We start from the raw sequence: 20,282 nt of genomic DNA, 5'->3' as shown, positions 1-20,282 counted from the left end.
TCATAATTTATAGGTTTTGATGACTGTATAGTATTTCACTGAGTTGTATCATAATTTACCAAACTGTTCTCCTTATCCTGAGTTTTCAATCTTCACTAATGTAGAAAAGATTTTTTAAAGTGCAAGTTTATAAACCTAAGTTCCTCGGAGCAGCACTATGAGATGCAAGGGTCTTTATTGCCCTTGATACATTTATTTATCTGTTTATTTGCGTACCTACTTATTTGTTTATTTTTACCATTTGAACCAAAAGAGAAGATTGAAGTAGTGAATTAGAAGGCACCATGGCCTGGGAGCTGGGGGACATGGGTTCGAGGCTCAGTGGATTGAGTACGACTCTAATGGTGGTGGGCTGGGGTTAAAGCAGAGGTGGGTTTGCCATTCAAGGAGCCTCCTACTGCTATTGTCCCCATGAGAGATAAGTGAGGAGAAAACGGAAAGAAGGTAGGTCTGAAATACTCTCACGAGGAGCAGTTGACAGGACCAGGGTCTGCTTGCATAGGGAAGCATGAAGAGGAGGACATCAAAGGTGATGGAAGGTTTGAGCCAGGATGCCCAGGAGAATGAGTCTTCACGTGAATTTAAAAAAGGAATGTCCAGAGGAGGAGTTGCTGGAAAAAGGGGACAGGTGCTGAGTTAGGCTTTAACTGTGTTGAGCTTACGTTGCATCCAAGTGGAATTGTGTCTGGTAGCTGGAGAGCAGGCCAGGAGGAAGGGAGCTTTTGGGTTATTGGTGCAGGCTGAGTGGTGGAGATTGGGTGGAGGTGAGGTTTCCAAGAGAGGTGAGAGGGCGAGGATGGAAGGGTGGAGAGTAACTCTGTGGAGGGGACGAAAGTGGAAAAGGAGAATGGAGGAAGACCAGGATCCAGCTGCCTCACAGAAACCTAGGGAAGGGGGAGGTGTGGGGGTGGGCAGGAGAGTGGGGGTCTGTCACAGAGAGGCCAAAGGGACAAGGACTCCTACGGCCTTCATCATCCTCACCCTCAGGAAGCAGATCATGGATGAGGAGGCTGAGGTTCCTGTGCCCTTTTTCTCTGCCATTGCAGACCGGACTTGCAGATGAACATGTATAAGAACCCGGAATACTGGCATCTTTCGGTTGTCTGGGCTAACAGACCAGCAGTGACTGCAGATAGTGAGACTTCACGTGGAGATGTGCTGTGGGATTTTCCAGGGGTTTAGCATAAGTAGAATTCATTTGCGCTTGCCAATTTCCTGCCTCTGGACAGCAGCAGGCTTCCCTAAATGGCGTATTCTCCCCTTTTCCACTTCCTCACCCACTGTGAAGTTGGTCTTATGACTGATGGGTGGAGGCCCTTCTGCCAAAAATTACATGTCCTCCAGATTTTTGGGTGGTGGCTTATAGATTCATTTCTTTGAATGAAAAAATTTAAGTCTTCTTGAGTCTTTGAGAAAAGAGTCGATGGGGGCAAACTCACTCAACAGGGGTCCAAGTGAGAGGCTGAAATCCATAGTTACGAAAACTCTCCTGCAAATGTGGGAGCTCATTCTCCAAAAGGTGAGAACCCTGGGAGCTGGGAGGCCACGGGCGTCCACTCTCAGCTCCCACATTGAATTTGGCTTTTGCCGCTTGCCAGTTATGAGCCTGGGAGAACGTTAGCTAGCCTTTGTGTTTCTCATTTGCTCATCCGCTGAAATGGGTCTTGGGTTGTTGGAAGACTTGAAAAGGTTACATTTAAACATGAAAATGCTTACTTAATCCAGAGTTTGGTACCCAGCACTCAAAAAACTGTTAGCTGCCATCACCGCCATCCTCTAGCCCTCGTCCTTTTGAGGCACCTGTGCTGCCATTGGGTTTTGTGGGGTTTGGGGCACCTTTAGGGAAAGCGTATGGGATCATTAATCAAGGATTGGCTCTCTGTCAGCGTACTTGGTGTTGGCAGTGTTTCCTTTCTCATTTCCTTAGGTTTTTAGACATTTGGGGTAGGAGGTGGTGAGAACGGGGTCTGAGCAGCGGGTGGATGGAGCTGTGGGAATGCCCGGCCTCACTGGGAACTGATGGGGGCTTTTCTGGCTGTGAGACGTGCACTGCGTATTTTGGGTGATGGCCCCAGCGGCGGCTGGAGCGCTGTGTGTGTGTGTCTCTGTGTGTGTGTGTGTCTGTGTGGAGTCGGGCTCTTGCTCTCTGGCTGAGGAGTCGCCTCAGTGTCCTGACCTGGTTCTCGTGTGCTGGCGGCATCGAGGCAGCTGCTGCTCCTTTCCCCACGCCTCAGATGTGGTCGGCTCGATTTCCTCCCGGCTGGCCTCCGGCCGGCCTCCACTGGCTGCTTGAGGCAGGGGCTTCCATCAGGAGTGCTGGCTCGGGCTCCCCTGGCCACAGATCAAGAGGCTGGCGGGGGAGCCTGCAGCTCTGCTCCCCTCCGCCACCCCCCTCCTCACCCCGCCCCCACTGGCCGCCTCAGGTTGCTGGGTTGCTTTAGGGGAGGAACGAGCTGCTGCAGGAGGGGGTTCTGCAGGGGTCAGAGTTGCAGGGCTTTACTTGGGGCTTCTGGTCAGAGCACAGCAAGTTATGGAGAACTTCTCATGGGTGGGAAATCGCAGGCTGAGCACCTCGCCTCAGCTAGACCCTCCTTCCCCTCCCGGAGTGCTGCCCGTCTTGTCGAATGCTTCCTACTTTCTGCATGTGTGGTGTGTGTGTGTGTGTGTGTGTGTGTGTGTGTGTGTGTGTGTGTGTGTTGTAACACAGACAACTCTGTAGCAACAGAAATAGCAAGAAGAATCACCCACGAATTCGTCTCCCTGAGGCTCTTCCAGCTCTTGTCAGGCACGCATGGTTTGTGTGAAGTTTCAGGTGTGTTGTAGGTGCTCTATTCTTAAACTTTTTCCCCCTAAATAAAAGTGTAATACCTATAGTAAATTCTGAAGACTGTGGACAAGAAAATATCCTCATTCTCTGCCACCCAGAGATGAGCCCTGTTAACATTTCTGCACATTTCCCCTCGGTGTTTTGTGTGTGTGCACAGGCGTGCGTTGTCAGTAGAAGCAAATTCTGAAATTGGGCAATATCTCGAATCCTGGTTTTTTCCCACTTCAAATAGTATAAACACTTCTCCTGTCATTAAAAACCCTCAAAAAGCATCTATTTATGAGTACGAGTATATTCGTGAGTTTCATCTTTCATTGAAGACATTTCTGTGTTCTTGTTTTTTTGTTTTTTTGAAGTTTTCCCTGTGTTTTTATATGTTCTTATTCTTTATCATTTTAAGCATCATGCATCTACTGATCAAATATTATATACAAGCATCCCTCAAAGATAGTGCGGGTTCCGTTCCAGACCACCGCAATAAAGTGAATATTGCGATAAAGCGAGGCACGTGAATTTTGTGGTTTCCCAGTGCTTATAAAAGTTACGTTTACACTGTACTGTAGTCTATTAAGTGTGTAGTAGCATTACGTCTAAAAAACAATGTACAGACCTTAATTAGAAAATACTTTGGTGCTAAAAAATGCTAACCGTCATCTGAGCCTTCAGTGAGTTATAATTTTTTTGCTGGTGGAGGGTCTTGTAAAAAATGCAATATCTGCAAAGCACAATAAAACAAGGTATGCCTGTATGATCATTTTTCATATGTGTTATTTGAAACATATAGTAGACCTAGTGTTGTATATATGTTAAACAGATAAACGTAGTAATGAACACATGTGAGCTCCCTACCTGTGTTAAGAACTAGAACGTTGCTGATATCACTGAGACCACCTGGGGGGCTCCCCACCCCTGTCCCCCTTCCTCCTACAGAGGCTACCACCATCTTGACTCTAGTGTTTATCATGCCTTTTCTTTTAAAAAAGTTTTAGTTACATACGTTTGTATTCTTATACAATATGCTTATTTTTGCTTTTTTTGTTTGAGCTTTTTGGAATTGGTGGACTATGTGTAGTCTTTTGAGGCTTGCTTTTTTTTTTTTACTCAGTGTAGTTTCTGAGATTTATTCATGTTCCTGTGGTTCATTCATTCACTCTGCTGTGTGATATTCCATTGTCCATTCTGTGGTTGGTGGGCACATAGAATATTTCCACAGTTTGGTTTTTGTGAGTCATGCTGCTATGAACATTTGGGTATAGACCTCCTGATACACATGTGCAAAGTTTCTCTAGGATTGGAATTGCATGACCTCAGGGTACGTGCATGTTTAACATGAAACATGTTTAATGTTTACAGACCTTTCCAAAATGATTGTTCTGTTTTGCACTCTGCTAAACCCCACCAGCACTTGGTATCAAACTAAAATACTCTTTCATGGTGCTTACTATGTACCTAGTACTGTTATAAGTGTTCTTCATATGTTAGTTTGTTTAATCCTTATGACAACCCTGTGAGGTTAGGTACTGTTATTAACCCCCAATTTACAGATGAGGAAACGGAGGCAGAGAGAGGTTAACTTTTAAGCCCAGATTTACAGATAAAGAAGTAAGGCACAGAGAGGTTAACTAACTTGCTCAAGGTCACACAGCTAGTAAGTGGTGGGGGGAAGATTCGAACTTAACATTCTTGCTCTTAAATTCTATATTATGGATATACAATGGACTCTCACTGCAGTCTTATTTTGTATTTCTCTGATTAGTAAGGAAGTTGAGGATTTTTTCCTGTTTATTCCTCATTCTCTTTTCATGAAGAACTACCGTAACATTTTTAAACCGTTTCCCTATTGTTGGGGCACTTAGGTTATTTGTAATTCTTTGCTATTAATTCTTCAGGGAAAATCTGTGGCACATGTAACTTTTTAATTTCTTCTATTGTCTTATTTGTTTTGTTTACAATTCCTGAAGTGAGATTAAGAACACTTAGTGGTTAAAAATGACTGTGCTCTTCTGGATTGCTGTGTGATCTTGGGAAAGTTACTTAACCTCTCTGTGTTCAGTGTCCTCATCTGTGGAGTAAATCTCTACCTTGAGTTTAGGATGATTGGAGGAGATAAATGAGTGTGCAGCGATTAGCATGATACTCAGCCTGTCATAAGAGTGTTCCATCAGAGTTATGTAGAGACTTTTCCTAGTTCCTCCTCTTTTCCTTTCTTCCCTGAAACCACGTTAATTACTATTGGGTCAGAGGGCATGCACAGTTGTAGTCCTGTGCTTCTGCCTGATATAGTGACCTCAGGGAATTAGGCCTTGTTTCAGCTTTTTCCCCGAGCATCACGCCAGCCATTGAGAGATTTGCTGTTTCTGTCCATTTTGCAGTAGGAAAGAAGTTAGATTTTTAAAATGTTTTATTGATATGTACATAGTAACCACCATTTCCCCACTTCACACAAGAACCCCCTCTCCTAACACATGACCGTCTGGAGAAGTTAGATAATACCCTCTGAGATTTGCTGTTTGCAGAGAGGGCTTGATGTGGGGAGTGCGGACACAGGACTGGGCCGAGGTGTACACACACACACACACACTCACTCTCTCTCTCTCTCGCTCTCTGTCTCTCTCTCACCCTTGCCAAAACAGGCAGATGTGTACATCCTCTGAAAGCGTTCCCCTAAAAGTCTCTTTCTGCACTTGTAGATTTGTTTCATCAGTAAATCCCAGGAGGGGAGAATCCTCTTAAGAGATGAATAATTGATCAACTCTAGATGGAACATGCCATAAATACAACCCGTGTGCTGTTAGAGAGAGTGGCGCCGTCCATTTGGGGGAGGGGAGGAAGGGATGGGCCTCGTGTGGAGGTGGCTGCTGAACCCTAGGGCTGGGGTAAAGGATGGAGCTGGAAAGTCCGAGCTGGAGGAGCCGAGTAGCTGAGCTGCGGGTGCAGGCGGTTGGGAGAGCGCTGGGTGGGATTTCCTGGCCAGCTGGGTGGGGAACAGCCACCGCTATCTTGCAGTCCCATGAGAATTCATTCTTGGAGATTCCTCTGTAGAGGATGTGCCCCAGACTGGCCCTGCCTCCCGGCCACCGGCCTTTGTGGAAGTTGACTGCAGGCTTATTCATCCTGGCTGAGAACCCCTTCTTGGACAGGTTTCATCTCACTTGGTGTGTAACTGCTGACGGTCAGCAGAGCAGCCCTCTGGACTCTGTGCCTCTTCTAACTTCCCCTTTCCTAGAAGCCCTAAGAAGGTGTGGTCAACGGGGACATTGATCTCTCATGAGAATGGTCTTCATCTCCCTTCATCCCTTCTATTCCCCTTTGGTGGAGGATTGCCGATCTGGTTTCCATGTATTGGTACTTGGAGAGGCAGGAAGGACTTGGCAGGCCTGGTGTCGTTTCTGCACCTCTCGCTGTGTCGTGGATAAAATGAGGTGTTTGGAGGGTGGAGTTCCACACTTCTCCAGCCTTGCCTGGCGTCCAGGGGCTCTGGAGCTCCTCAGTTAGGAGGGCAGGCTGCTGTTTGCCTGCAGATGCCTAGGGACCAGCTATGGGGATTTGGGAGCATAGAAGGGAGGTGGCTGTAGAGGAGGAGGCGGGTGGGACCTCACAAGGTGCAGAGACAAATTCCGACAGAGATTCCTGGAGGAAGACCTGGAGTCTTCTGCAGGTGAGAATGGTGACTGGGGGTGGCAATGCCGTATGTACGCGTCAACTCTTTGTGAAGTGGGCGGAGGGGTTAGGTCTCTTCCTGGATCTGAAAAGAGCATTACTCTGCCTGTCTTCCAGCAACAAACCCCTGCTGTCCCCCAACAAGAGGTGCGCACTCCCAGCCTGGGCAAGGCCAGGCCTGGGATGGGTCAGAGCCCTCCCATTAAGGCTGGGTGTGCAGGTCCCAGTGAGGGCAGGGCAGAGTTTGGTACCTCGAAGGTGGCTGTAAGAAGGGACAGCACCAACAGCTTCGGTGGGTCTCTGTGTGGAGGGCGGATGGGAGGATGGCTGTTCTGAGATCAGCTGTCGGGTTCCCGAGTCCTTTGTGGCAAGGGCATTCCCGATGGCACGCGTTGGCTTTGCAGATGTCTACTGTGTGTGCATTGTGACAGGTGCCTTAATAGAGGAGTGACCACCAACTTTGTCCAGAGTTTCGCAGGCCATCCTCTCAAAGTCCGAGGGTGAAGAGGGTTGTACCAGCCAGCTCCCAGGAGGAAAGAGCAGCAGATCTTTCTGAACACATACTGAGCACTCTCTGCTAGGTTCCAAAGGTGCGATGGAGGCCTTGTCCCCTAGGAGTTTACAGGGTAGTTGTCTTACTCCTAGGAAAAGATCCCCCAACAGAAGGTGGTTGTGTGTGGTGACTGTGTGGGATCTGGTTCAGACCTTGTGTGGGGAGGACTTTATCAGGAGGGGCTTGATTCCGTTCCTTGTCTTACCCCCTGCGTTTAATCGTTTGCCTCCATAACTGCACTTCGTCCCCATCTCTCTGCTCTTGCCTTAGTTCAGGCCATTATTATCACTAAGCTGGACAGTGGCATTGGTCTCCTAACTGGTCTTCAGGCACCAACCTTGCACTCTGCAGTCTGAGCTCTTCAGGGACACCTGAGTGCCCCTCCTGAAATGTGAATCTACTCTGTGGTGTTCATGCTGTGAGCCACACACCTACCCTCCCCACACGTATGCTCAGGATACGTCAACCACTTACCCTTCCTTGGGCCTGCCAGGCCTTCTTTTGACTTGGTGCCTTTGCGTATGCCTGTTCCTCCACCTAGAATTCCTCCTCCTTCCTCTCCTCTAAAATCCTTGCCCATCTTTAGAGCCTCATCCTGAAGCTTACTTTGAGGTAAACCTTTCTTGATACACATGTCCACCTGCCCAGATAGAAGTGGCCCCATTCCCACCAGTGCCCCCCTAGCCCCTGTTAGACTGCTTCATTACACTGATGTACTTCAGGGTGTTTATCTGCTTATAGTCTGTTTCTTTCCTTTCATCTTATAGACTTCTTGATGTTCCTGAAATATAGTCTGATCTATTATTGGGAAAGAAACCACCTCCAAATTTAGTCGCATAAAACAGTAATCATTTTGTTATGCTCATGGGGTTTGTGGATCCGGAAGTCAGAAAGGACACAGCATGAGTAGCTTGTCTCTGTTCCTTGATGTTTAGGGCCTCAACTGGGAAGGCTCAAAAGCTGGAGGTAACTCAACCACTGGTCTGGAATCCTCCAAGGGCTCCTTCGCTCACACGTTCTGCAGGTGATGCAGCTATTGGCTGGGAATGTGGGCCAGACACCTGCATGTGTCCTTCCGGGCCGCCTGGGCTTCCTCACAGTGTGTGGCTGGGTCCCAAGAGTGCGTGTCCCAAGAGAACCAGGCAGATGCTGTGTTGCCTTTTATGATCTAGCTTTGAAAGCCGTATAGTGTCACTTCCACCATTGTCACAAGCCCACCCAGATTCAAGGGGAGGGAGCATAGACCCCCACCTCTCCATGGGAGAAGTGCTTGTAGGATGGAGGGACTGTAGTGGCCATCTTTGGAAAATAGAATCTGCCACACATACAAATCACTTTGTACACACAAATGGCATTCTTAAAATCTGAAGGTTGAGCAAGGGTGGAATATGAGGAAGGGTTATGAAGGTGGTGGCAGGGTCTGGAGGGATAATGAGATGTGATCAACAACAGAGATTGTAGGGTGGGGGAGGGGACTTGAAGGTACAGAAAGTTGCTGGAAGGAGACACTGTCAGGTTGGACAATTAAAAAGTGTGCACACACACCACCGCCCAAATTAGGAGGGCAAGAATGGAAAGGGAGGAGATAGAATAGAGAGGTGTTCACGTTTAGAATTGTTTGGACCTGGTGACTGGGGGCATTGGCAGAACATGGATGACGTTTGGGCTCGGAACAGTGGTGAGTGCAAGAACACTGGCAGAAAGAAGAGAATTGGAAAAGGAGCTGGTGGCAGTGGGGATGGAAGTTGCATTCTGTTTTAGACAAGCTGGCTCTCAGTGGGCTTGTAACGTGTCCCAGGGCTTGGAGCTAGCTGGAGGTCAGCTGAGAGGCCAGACAAGAAGCAGACATGGAGGAGCGTCCTGACTGTGGTGTTTGCTGGAGCCCAGAGGGGAACGAGAACCGAGGGAGAGAGCGGGGGGGGTTGTGGAGTTGAGGCATGTCTGAGCGGGGACTTTGAAAGGGCCTAAACCAGCCTCCATTCTCCTGCAGCCCTGTCCTGCCTGCTGCCAGTAATGGCCAAGTGACTGCATGGTTTCCTTTTCAGCACCTCCTGGTCGTTAGGGAGATGGGGTTCAGTGCATTTCTTTAGTATCTCTAAGTATTAAAACCGTTCCATAAATTGGGCCTAAGTTCTTCTCTCTAAAGCTTTACCCATTTGCTAATTCCACCACTTTAGGCCTGCTTGAGAGGAGTCTAATTCTTTTCCCAAATGATAGATGTTCAGAAATTTGGAGACCTTCTTGAGTTTTATCTGCTTCAGAACCGCAAGGCACTGGTTCCTCTTGTGGTTTTGGGCTGTCCTGCTTGTTCTCCTCTGTGCCCCGCAGAGGGTGCAGCCCAGGAGGGAAGCCCGTGTTCAGGTGGGGACTGTCTGGCAGAGCAGGGCCATCGCCACCTGTGCTGCAGGTCCTATTCCTGTCAGGTCAGAGCATGTGCGTATCCAGTTATGGGCTGGGACTCGTTAGTGGCCTGTGAAGTCAGCTTAGAAGGTTGTAACCTTGCAAGAAGAGAGAGGGGGAGGGGTTCGCGTGTCTAGTAAGGGGAAGGACTATTTTGCCGACTTGTTATATATATATATAAGTATATAATGGATCAGGTCGTAAAATGTATTTCTTACTGTGGATTGTAGTAAAGAAGTTTGAAAAAACCCTGGGTTATAAGACCTTTTGAAGCTGCCAAATCACATCATATTAAGTGTACCATCAGGTAGAGTCTTTTACCCCTCCTGATTCCTAAGACATTTTTATATGCGCTGCTAGCCATTGTTATGTGCTTCTTCCGTGTTTAATTTGCACATATGTGGTTTGGGACCTAAGTAGAAGACCCTATTTGCCCTGTTAGATTTCTTTCTCTTCACTCTCTTGACCTTTTGGCACCTGATCCTGTCACTCAACATGGCTTATCCCTCTTATTTTCAACATCTGCCTGTTTAATAAGTGTGCCTTTTCTGTCTTTTTGATAAATATGTTGAACAGGATAGTTCTGAGGACAGAGCTCTGTGGCAGACCCCGAAAGACCCTCCCCCCAGTTGATACACTGCTTGTATTTTGAACGTGGTCATTCAGCCAGTGGTGAGCCAGCCCGTCCAGCCTACAGTTCTCTGTGGCTGGCCCTCAAAGGGATCGCGGCAGACCTTGTGAAACTTGAATGTTTACAGCCTGCGTGGCAAATTCACATGCCTACAGGGGCTTGGCAAGTAACACAAATGAATGAAGTGGTAATTAATTCAGGTAATTGATTAATAATCCCTGACCCCTGGCCTTGGTTTCACGAAAGCAGTGTGGAGTGGCGAAGCTAGGGGTGGGCTGGAGCAGTGGCCAATGCTCTGTTATAGACGAAGTTGCCAGGCAGAAGTGTGGACCTTCAGGGAAATCTGGGTTTCATGTGAAATTTGATTTTTTAATATTGACAAAACAAACAAAAGAGATCTGTGGCAGATTTGAGTTTGTGACCTGTCAGCCAGCATGTGTCCCCATCTCCTGGTCCACTGACCACATGACAAAAAGCAGTGAGATTAGGTGGACGTTGATGGGTGATGGCTTTCGTTGAACCTGCCTCCTTGTGGTTCCTGTCGTTACCCAATCAGGAGTCTCCCCCTGAGCTGTGCTCACTCAGTGGACTGAAAGTTGGGGATGACGCTTGCCCTTCTCTAGCCTGGTGGCACCTTCTCCTGATGGCGATTTCCTTCAGGGTCATCGGCAGCTGTGAGGAGTGTATCAGGGGGACCCCCTGGCTGGGCACTGGAATTTAGAGTTTCTTAAAATCTCCCTACCCATCCTGGCTTCATTTCTCTCATTTCTGTGTCTACTCTTCCCATTCTTTTTTTGGTCCAAAGAGCATTTTCCTTCCCAGGGAATTCAGAGGCACAAGAGCCGGCTTAGCCCTTTCTTGCTCTTATTCACACACCAAAAATAACTTTAAGTCCTTTTAGTTGTCTTGACCATTTTGGGGAGGCCTCAGTTCATGCAGCGTTAGTCTTCCTGACACTGTTTCTGTAAATCCATGCTACTCCCTCATGTTTCTTCTTGGTTGTACATGCTCCTTCTCTCTTTTATACATAAGTATGTAAAATTTGACCAATTGGTAAAATCGACCAATCTGGCAATTCAGGTTCTGTAGCCTTTGCAGCCACATTGGGTTAGGTTTCCTAGAAGGAAGAAGGGGAGTGCTGGGTGATCAGCCACATTCCTAGAGGAAAGGTAGTCGTGCCTAGTTCCTTGTTCTAAAAGGTAGTCTTCCACTAGGGTCCGGGAGAGGCTGGCATATTCCATGGCCAATGGGGGATGGACTGGGAGTGTTACTGCTGCAGCTATGGGCAGGACACACAGAAGTCGTTACGATTTGGACCTTGTCTTGAAGGAACTATCATCTGGTGGGAGAGGCAGCTGCTTGAACAAATAGTAGTAGTGGCATATGATAAGTGCTAATAGAGGCATGTACAAGGTGCCATGGGAACCCAGGGGAAGGGCCACAGGTTGTTCTGCCAACCAGGTCGGGGAGGAGATGACATTGAGCTGATGAAGAATAAGCCAGAGTGGCCTCTCACAGAGGCTGAGAAGGGCATTCGGGGCGATGAGAACTACATATGCAAAGCCTGGAAAGCATGTTGGAAAAGCATAAGGGTCCTTTGTGGCCAGAATTGGGGCAGTGACGAGGATGAGGCGGGAACCACAAGCTGGGGCCTCTGCTCACCACCCCCAGGGCTGATCCCAAATCCCAGCTTCTCCGCTGCTCTGGAGCCCGGGATGACCACGTTCGACAGTCTGAGGACTAGTATCGTTTTAACCATCTGTTTAATACACTTTGTGTTCTACCTGAGGGACTAATTTCTTTTTTAACTTTTTATTTTGGTAGAATTTTAAAACTTACAGAAAAGTTGCAAGAACAACACCTGGAACTCCCACAGAGCCAACTTGTTTACCTTTTGCCTTAACTGCTTTATCATTTTCTCTGTGTGTGTATATTTGTCTATATGCATATAACTTTTTCTGAACCAGTTGAGATTAAGTTGGAGATAACTGTGTCCCTTTATTCCTAAATACTCCAGTGTATGTGTGTCCTAGGAGAGGGACGTTCTTTTACATACCCGTAGTATAATGCGGAAGGCAAGAAGACTGAGGTTGGCACAGTATGATCGTATCCACATCCACATTCAAATTTCATCACTTGTCCCAGTGATGTACTTGATAGCTATTTCCCCCTAGTCCAGGATGTAACCCATGCGCGTGCATTTCGCTCTCTTGTCTCTTTAGTCTTGTGTAAGCTGGGAGAGATGTTTGTCTCTTGTCTTTGAAATTTTTGAAGACAACAATCCAGGTACTTCCTAGCAGGCCCTTCAGTTTGTGTTTATCTGCTGTTTCCTCATAATTAGATTGAGGTTGCATTCTGGCCGGAGTTCCGTGTGAGTGACCGTTACTCCTTCTCAGTGTATCGTATCAAGAAGCTCATGATGTTGGTCTGTCCTGATATTGGTGCTGATGATAACTTTGATCATTTGGTTAAGGTGGGGTCCACCAGATTCCTCCACTATAAAATTACTATTGTAGTTAAGTAGTTTTCGAGATGATCTTGCGACCATCTATATATCCTGTGCTCATGAAGCTTTCACCTGCTGGTTGTAGCGTCCAATGATGACTTTCTAAATCCATCATTCCTTCTGCGTTTTCTTTGGCATTCTACTGTAAGGAAGGGTTTTTCTTTCTGGAGGGACAAATCTTGCAAACTCAGTTCCACATCTTTGTATTACCTTTTAACTTGCTGGGCTGGGCCCCCCGGCCCCCTTCCTCTTGTGCCCACTTTGTGCTTTAGGGGACATCAGGTGTATAATGGTGGTTTCTGGGCTTGGGGAGAGGCCTGGATCTTCTTCCAAGCAGCACCTCACTTGTCATTGGCCTGAGTGGCTCAGCATGGGGCTAAATGCACGTGGCATCAGATCATTTGTGAAGTGTTTCTCTCAGTCCTGGGGCCAGGAGTGGGAATGTCATCTTGTCGCCAGCTCTCTGAGCTCAGCCTGGGCTTAAGTGAGGACAGTAATGGGCAGAGAAAAGAACCGTGGGTTCCTTCCCACTGAGAAGCTATGGCTGACTCCTTGTTCAGGCTGAATTTGTTAATCAAAACTGCTCCTTTTCTATCCATACACACACACACACTCCACACTGTGGCTCATTATTACATAGGGCACTTGGTTAGCTTTCTTTCCCTCCTGACAAAAAACAAAGTCAATACGGTCCTGGTGTCACTTTAGTCATTGCAAGTTAAAGACCTTTTTGTGTGTTCTTAACAAATGCTTGACTTCAGGGGAGCCTACTTGTCAGTATGATCGATCTGAGGCTCTAAAAGGGTCTGAGCAACATTCAGAATTCTGCATTAGGATCTCCTAAAGATTTGCTTTCCACTTCTGTTGGTGCAGCTGGTTGGGAAAGGAGATGTGGAAAGATGAGCTGAGGTTCAAGCTGTACCAGAGACTGAGAGGGTTTGCAAGAGAAGCAGGGTTTAGGTGTGCACGTGAGTGGTATGAAGCAGGACAGGGCTTTTCAAATATTATGGCTCATCTTTTTCCTTTTTTTCCTCCCCTTTTCTCTTCAGACAGGCTCAGAGCTCAGCCCAGTTGATGGACCTGTTCCAGGTCAGATGGACTCAGGGCCAGTGTACCATGGGGACTCAAGGCAGCTAAGCGCCTCAGGGGCGCTGGTCAATGGTGCTAGAGAACCTGCTGGACCCAGTCTGCTGGGGGCTGGGGGTCCTTGGCGAGTAGACCAGAAGCCCGACTGGGACGCTGCCCCGGGCCCAGCTCACACTGCTCGCCTGGAAGATGCCCACGATCTGGTGGCCTTTTCGGCTGTGGCCGAAGCTGTGTCCTCTTATGGGGCCCTTAGCACTCGGCTCTATGAAACCTTCAACCGTGAGATGAGTCGCGAGGCTGGAAACAACAGCAGGGGACCCCCGTCAGGGCCCGAGGGCTGCTCTGCTGGCAGCGAAGACCTTGACACGCTGCAAACGGCCCTGGCCCTCGCTCGGCATGGCATGAAACCTCCCAACTGCAACTGCGATGGCCCGGAGTGCCCTGACTACCTCGAGTGGCTGGAGGGGAAGATCAAGTCTGTGGTCGTGGAGGGAGGGGAGGAGCGGCCCAGGCTCCCAGAGACTTTGCCCTCTGGTGAGGCTGGCCTCCCAGCACCAAGCACCAGGCCGCTCCTCAGCTCTGAGGTCCCCCAGATACCTCCCGCCGAGGGCCTGCCCCTGTCCCAGAGTGCCCTGAGTATCGCCAAGGAAAAAAACATCAGCCTGCAGACCGCCATCGCCATTGAGGCCCTCACGCAGCTCTCCTCTGCCCTCCCCCAGCCTTCTCACTCCACCTCCCAGGCTTCTTGCCCCGTTCCTGAGGCCTTGTCCCCTCCTGCTCCTTTCACATCTCCCCAGTCCTACCTCCGGGCCCCCTCGTGGCCTGTGGTCCCCCCTGAAGAGCACCCACCCTTTCCTCCTGATAGCCCTGCCTTCCCTCTAACAACTCCCAGAACAGAGTTTCCTGAAGCGTGGGGCACCGACACCCCACCAGCAACTCCCCGGAGCTCTTGGCCCATGCCCCGCCCAAGCCCTGATCCCATGGCTGAACTGGAGCAATTGTTGGGCAGTGCCAGTGACTACATTCAGTCAGTATTCAAGCGGCCCGAGGCCCTGCCCACCAAAGCCAAGGTCAAGGTTGAGGCGCCCTCTTCCTCTCCAGCCCCGTCCCCATCTCCAGTTCTCCAGAGGGAAGCTTCCACGCCATCCTCGGAGCCCGACACCCACCAGAAGGCCCAGACCGCCCTACAGCAGCACCTCCACCATAGGCGTAGTCTCTTCCTGGAACAGGCCCATGACGCCTCCTTCCCCCCTCCCACGGAGCCTCCTGCTCCCGGCTGGTGGGCACCACCAAGCTCACCTGCCCCACGGCCTCTGGACAGACCACCCAAGGAGAAGAAGAAGAAGCCCTTGACACCAGCTGGAGGTCCTGTGGGAAGTGAGAAAACCACCCCTGGAATCAAGCCCACTGTCCGGAAGCCCATTCAAATCAAGAAGTCCAGACCACGGGAAGCGCAGCCTCTCTTCCTGCCTCTGCGGCAAATCGTCCTGGAAGGACTAAGGCCCCCAGCCTCCGAGGATGTGCAGGCACATCCACCTGCCCCCGTCCCCACCTCACAGGGCTCTGCTATCCCCCTGCCCCCAGAACCTTCTCTTGCGCTATTTGCACCTAGTCCCTCTGGGGACAGCCTGCTGCCCCCTACTCAGGAAATGAGGTCCCCCAGCCCCATGGCAGCCCTGCAGCCCAGCTCTGCCGGCCCTCTTCCCCCTGCTGATGACAAGCTGGAAGAGCTCATCCGGCAGTTTGAGGCTGAATTTGGGGATAGCTTTGGGCTTCCTGGACCCCCCTCTGTGCCCGTTCAGGATCCCGAGAACCAGCCAACATGTCTCTCAGCTCCCGAGAGCCCTTTTGCTACTCGCTCCCCCAAGCAAATCAAGATCGAGTCTTCAGGGGCTGTGACCGTGCTCTCAACCACCTGCTTCCATTCGGAGGAGGGAGGCCAGGAGGCCACACCCACCAAGGCCGAGAATCCACTCACACCCACCCTCAGTGGTTTCCTGGAGTCGCCTCTTAAGTACCTGGACACACCCACCAAGAGTCTGCTGGACACGCCTGCCAAGAGAGCCCAGGCCGAGTTCCCCACCTGCGATTGCGTTGGTAAGTCTGCCTGGGTGTCAGGGAAGGGCCAAGGGGTGTGGCCTGGTGGGCTTGTGTTTCTAAACTCTGTCTTTCATCTGGCAAACATTCACTGTGTGCCAACTACCCCACTGGGGCCTGGGGACACAGAAATGAGCTCCCAGGCTAGTAGAAAAGACATCAAAGGAAACTGATAGTGATGCTGTGTGGTGTGTGGAGGTGGCCACAGGTGCTTTGTCGCACAGATTGAGGTAAAGGCATCGTGGAGGCCTTCCTGTGGGAGGTGGTGCTTATGCTGAGGTCTGAACTTGGTAGCTGTGGGGGAGAGGGGCTTATTTGGACTGCTCTTGGTCTGCAGGAGCAAAAAGGGAGGAGTCTATGTGGGGATGAACAAAAGGTGGTCTGAGAGGCAGGCGGGGACCAGATCTTGCAGGGCCCAAGGTTGGGACTTTGACTTGACTTCAGAGGTAATAGTGAGCTCCTGAGGGAAGCAAGTAATGACCTGTCACCTTGTGCTTTTGAAAGACGATTCTAGCTTGTGGGGAAGAACGATTGGTGGGGGCACCTGTAAGAAAGATGTTGTCATGATCCAGGCAAGAAATGACAAGGGCCTGGACTGAAAGAGTGGGTGGGTGGAGGGCACAGAGTGGGTTTGAGGGCCTCTGAAGAGGGGGCGTGTAGGGATGAGGACAACTCAGGTCTCTGCCTTGGTGGTGGTGGTGGTCACTGGAGCACAGATTTGAGTTCTGTTTGGACGAGCTGAGTTTGAGGGTCCTGAGAGACTGGAGATTGGGCTCTGAGTTATGGGTGGATGCAGTTAGTTTCCAGGTGTGGTTTGGGTAGGAATGCTGAGGAGTTGGGTCCGTTTCTGAGCCTTGCCTTCTGGATACAAGTGGGGCCCCGGGGCTATGAGGGCTGCTCCATGGACCTCTGCTGTGTTGGAGGAGGTCACTGATGCGTTGGTAACTCCGGGTCTACGCTAGGCTCCGGCTTCTGCTGTTTGGGGAGTGTTCTGTAAAAGATACATGTGTTTCAGATGTTGACCAAAAAACACGTTGGTGCTGGCGATAAGCATGTTGAATTCTTGTGATTTTATGATACACAAACAGGTCTTATGAAAAGACTGTCTTCTCTGCCTGTCACATGTGACTTGTTGGGATGTTGTGTCCCAGATGGTGAGGAGGAGCTGGGCTGTCCTGCCCACTCCAGCTACCCCAGAGTCCTGGGGTACAGGGCAGAGGGGTCGTTGACAAGGAATCACTTGGGGACCAGGGAGGAGTTGGCCCCAGGGCTTCTGTCTGGGGGTGAACAGATGTGCAGGGTCCTGCCAAATGCTCGCAGATGTGCTCCAGGGTTGTGGTTCCCACCAAGGGCTAACCCTGTTCGTTGCTGGATCTGACTAATGATGACGTGACTTTGAGGCCCCCTTATTTCCTGGCATTTGGGACAGGCTTGTTCTGATCATAGGGACTGGGCTCCTCCCCTGTTCTTTCTCTCTTTGTGTCTGTATGTATCTGTCCCATCTGCCCTGTGTTTAGGGTCTCCTTAGGTGTCTCCCCCTCCAGGGTAGGAAATATCCTTACCTAGTGCCTAGGACACAGCTGATCCTTAATAAATATTTTAATTGTTGAATTCAATTATATGGATATTATGTTTGATCAGACTCATTTTTTTAAATTTGAATTCTAATTCCATCAATTCCTCATGCGTAACCTGAAAATGAGAATAGTATCCCCTCCCCAGGGCTGTTGTGAGGATTAAATAAGTTAATGTGCATAAAGCACTTAGAGCCATGTCTGGCACATAATATGCACTATAGGAGTGTTAGCTGTTATCAAGCCTGTTGAGTGCAGTAAGGCAAGAAAAAGAAGTAAAAACGTGTGTTATAGAGGAAGAAAAGTGTTGGCTATTACTTTATCCATCAATCATTTATTGATTACTAGCTCTGTACTAACTACTGGGAAGGATAAAAATAAAAGAAATGATTCATCTTGAAGAAACTTTGCGGTTTGTTTGAAGAGACAACATAAACAATAAAATATTCAGTCACCCATTCAACAAGTGTCTGCCACGTGCCCATCATGTCATATGTAAGTGGCTAAACTTGTAAGGAGGCTCTGAAACACCAGGCGTGGGTGTCATTATGGAGGGTAATGTTTTATCTAACAAAGTCTTGTTCAGAGCTGGGTTTTGAAAAATGTGGTGAACACAGATGGGGAGAGGCGAGAAGGTGGCCACTCCAGACCGAAGGATGCATGAGTACAGTCTAAGGGGCAGCAAGGAGCAGGCTAGCAGGATGTAAGGCCAGTAGCACAGGAGTGGACCTGAACCCTCAGTGTTCTCCTGCATTCCTCAGACCAGAGGAGCCACCCGACCCGAGAGGGCAAGTCTCAGCTTGAAGCTGGTGGCAGGCAGTAGACTGTCAGCATGAGGGAAACCCAGTAGGGGCAGTGCTGGCAGCTGCTGCCTTGCCAGACTGGGAAGCGCAGGGGCAGGGGCAGGAGATGAGGGGAGCAGAGATTCCCACTACCACCAGTCATTTATTGCTCCAATTTGTATTTACTGCTAAACAAAGAATTAGAACCAAACTTACCTTGTGTTGTTAAATGTTAAATTACGGAAAAATGCTTAGATGAAAACGGAAGGCACAAGTAGTACATAAACGATCATCTCACCTAAGTTTAAAAAAAAAAAAAAGGCTAAAAGGAAATACATCAACAGTGATTGTCTCTATGGTCAGACTATGGGTGACTTTTCCTTCATATGTTTTCTAAATTTTCTATAATGAAATATGTATTTTATAATCAAGAAATATTTTTGAAATTGCATCCTAGAAGTAGTATGGAAGATGAATTGGTGAAGGGTGATAATCTGGTGGTAAGAGACCAGTTAGGAAGCTATTGACAATAATAATAATAATAATAATATTTAAGAAACACTCACTCTGTTCTGGGCACAGTGCCAAGTACTTTACAGTCACCACCTCATTTAATTCTCGTAACATCTGTATGAGGTGGTACTGTCAGTAGTTCCATCTTAATGATGAAGAAAGCAAAGTTAGACGAAGTAATTGACCAGGTCATAGAGCTAGCAAGTGGTGCAAGTGAGATTTGAACCTAGGGGTTGGACTCGTAACCACCGTGCCATACTGTAATTGAAATTGTTTAGCTGAGAAATGAGTTCTAGCTAAAACAGTGGTATTAGGAATGAAGAGGGCCGAAGAAGAAGGGATCACTTGGAAACAGTTTCTAGAGATGCTGGGGTTCGTGTTAAGGAAAGCCATCCTGTTTTGCAGAAATGTCTGGACAAGTGCTTCTATCAGCTGGTATGGCAGAATTTGTCTTTGTGAACTCAGGCCCAGGACAAGGATCAGGAATAAAGCTACTTACTCTGGGATTGATGTCAGATGGGAACCATTTCTTATTTCAGAAACCCATCTCCTCAACAGTTGTAGGTAGAGAGGTGCAGATTGCAGGTCAGTCTAAGGAAGAATTTTTCGTAGAAGTGACGGTGAAATTTGGAGACACCATTTAAGTGTTCATAATAAGTGATTGACAATTAAGTATGGAACAACTTTATAAAAGCATATAAAGGTCCTATAGCATAACAAAAAACCCTAATATTCAAGCTCCATGGTGATTTTTGCCAAATAAGCAACTTTGGCCAATATGGGCATCACTAGTTAATCAAAAACCCAAGCACTAAGAGTATTGTTGAACTTCTGTATAAAGACTACAGGTTTCTGAAGGTATGGACGGGGTTCATATGGATTTGTTCTCTGAATTTCAAAATACTAGAATTAAAGGCACTGCGGAAGCTTCAAAGAAATAAAATTTAGATGACATAAAAGAAAATCCCTTACTCCAAAAGGCAGAATGGTATGTACAGGTTTGAGAAAACTTTGCACAAATTGAAGTTCTATATTGAATTACTGGGGGAAGGGAGTATTGATGTATTTCTAGGATTTCGAGGCACACATTGGAGATCCCCCTAACCACCCTTTAAGCATCCTATAACACCAGTGGCAGAGACAGGACAATAGCTGCGATGACTATTGGCTACGCCCTTTATGTATTTTATCTATTCTCAGAAATGGGGAAATTCACAAGGAGAGCCAGTTTAGGACAGAGAATGAGTCCAGATGGGACTCATTTTTAGTGGGAATAGCATCCTTTGAGATCATCTGCTCATCATTTTATGGATAAGGAGACAGCTCTGTGTTAACTTTTAAGTCTTGTCCTGATGTCTCTGAGGAGCAGTCCATAGGCAACTGGAAACATTAAACCTTCCTGAAAGCAGCAGCTTAGGAGACATGGATTTTAGGTCACCTTCATAGAAATGCTGTATTTTTATCCAGTTGATTATCCTGCCTTCAAGAAGTAGTCAAAGACCAATACAAGAAAAACATCTCCTTTGCCTGGAACATGGTGCAAGTCTGGGTGAGGGAGGGGTGTTGTCCAGCAGCTGTAGCTGATAGCAGTATCTACTGGGCAACTTCAATGTGGACCACAGTTTTCAATGAGGGACATAGAGACTTATCTCT

General features: G+C 48.4%; 1 protein-coding gene across 3 annotated transcripts in view; it reads left to right on the top strand.

Moving 5' to 3' along the window:
* The window catches only part of TET3 (tet methylcytosine dioxygenase 3), a 102,613-nt gene that overhangs the window by 38,484 nt on the left and 43,847 nt on the right, over positions 1–20,282 (top strand). For all 3 annotated transcript variants that reach the window (XM_087436558.1, XM_087436557.1, XM_014791414.2), the window contains one exon: positions 13,627–15,760. In XM_087436558.1, the coding sequence (XP_087292684.1) occupies positions 13,627–15,760 (2,134 nt within the window). The remainder of the gene's footprint in view (positions 1–13,626; positions 15,761–20,282) is intronic.

This window comes from Ceratotherium simum, chromosome 11 (genome assembly GCF_057802395.1).
Source record: "Ceratotherium simum simum isolate JZ-2026a chromosome 11, ASM5780239v1, whole genome shotgun sequence".
In the NCBI taxonomy this organism is placed as follows: Eukaryota; Metazoa; Chordata; class Mammalia; order Perissodactyla; family Rhinocerotidae; genus Ceratotherium; species Ceratotherium simum.
Note: the sequence above shows the minus strand (reverse complement) of the source record. Positions and strands in the feature narration are given on the sequence as shown.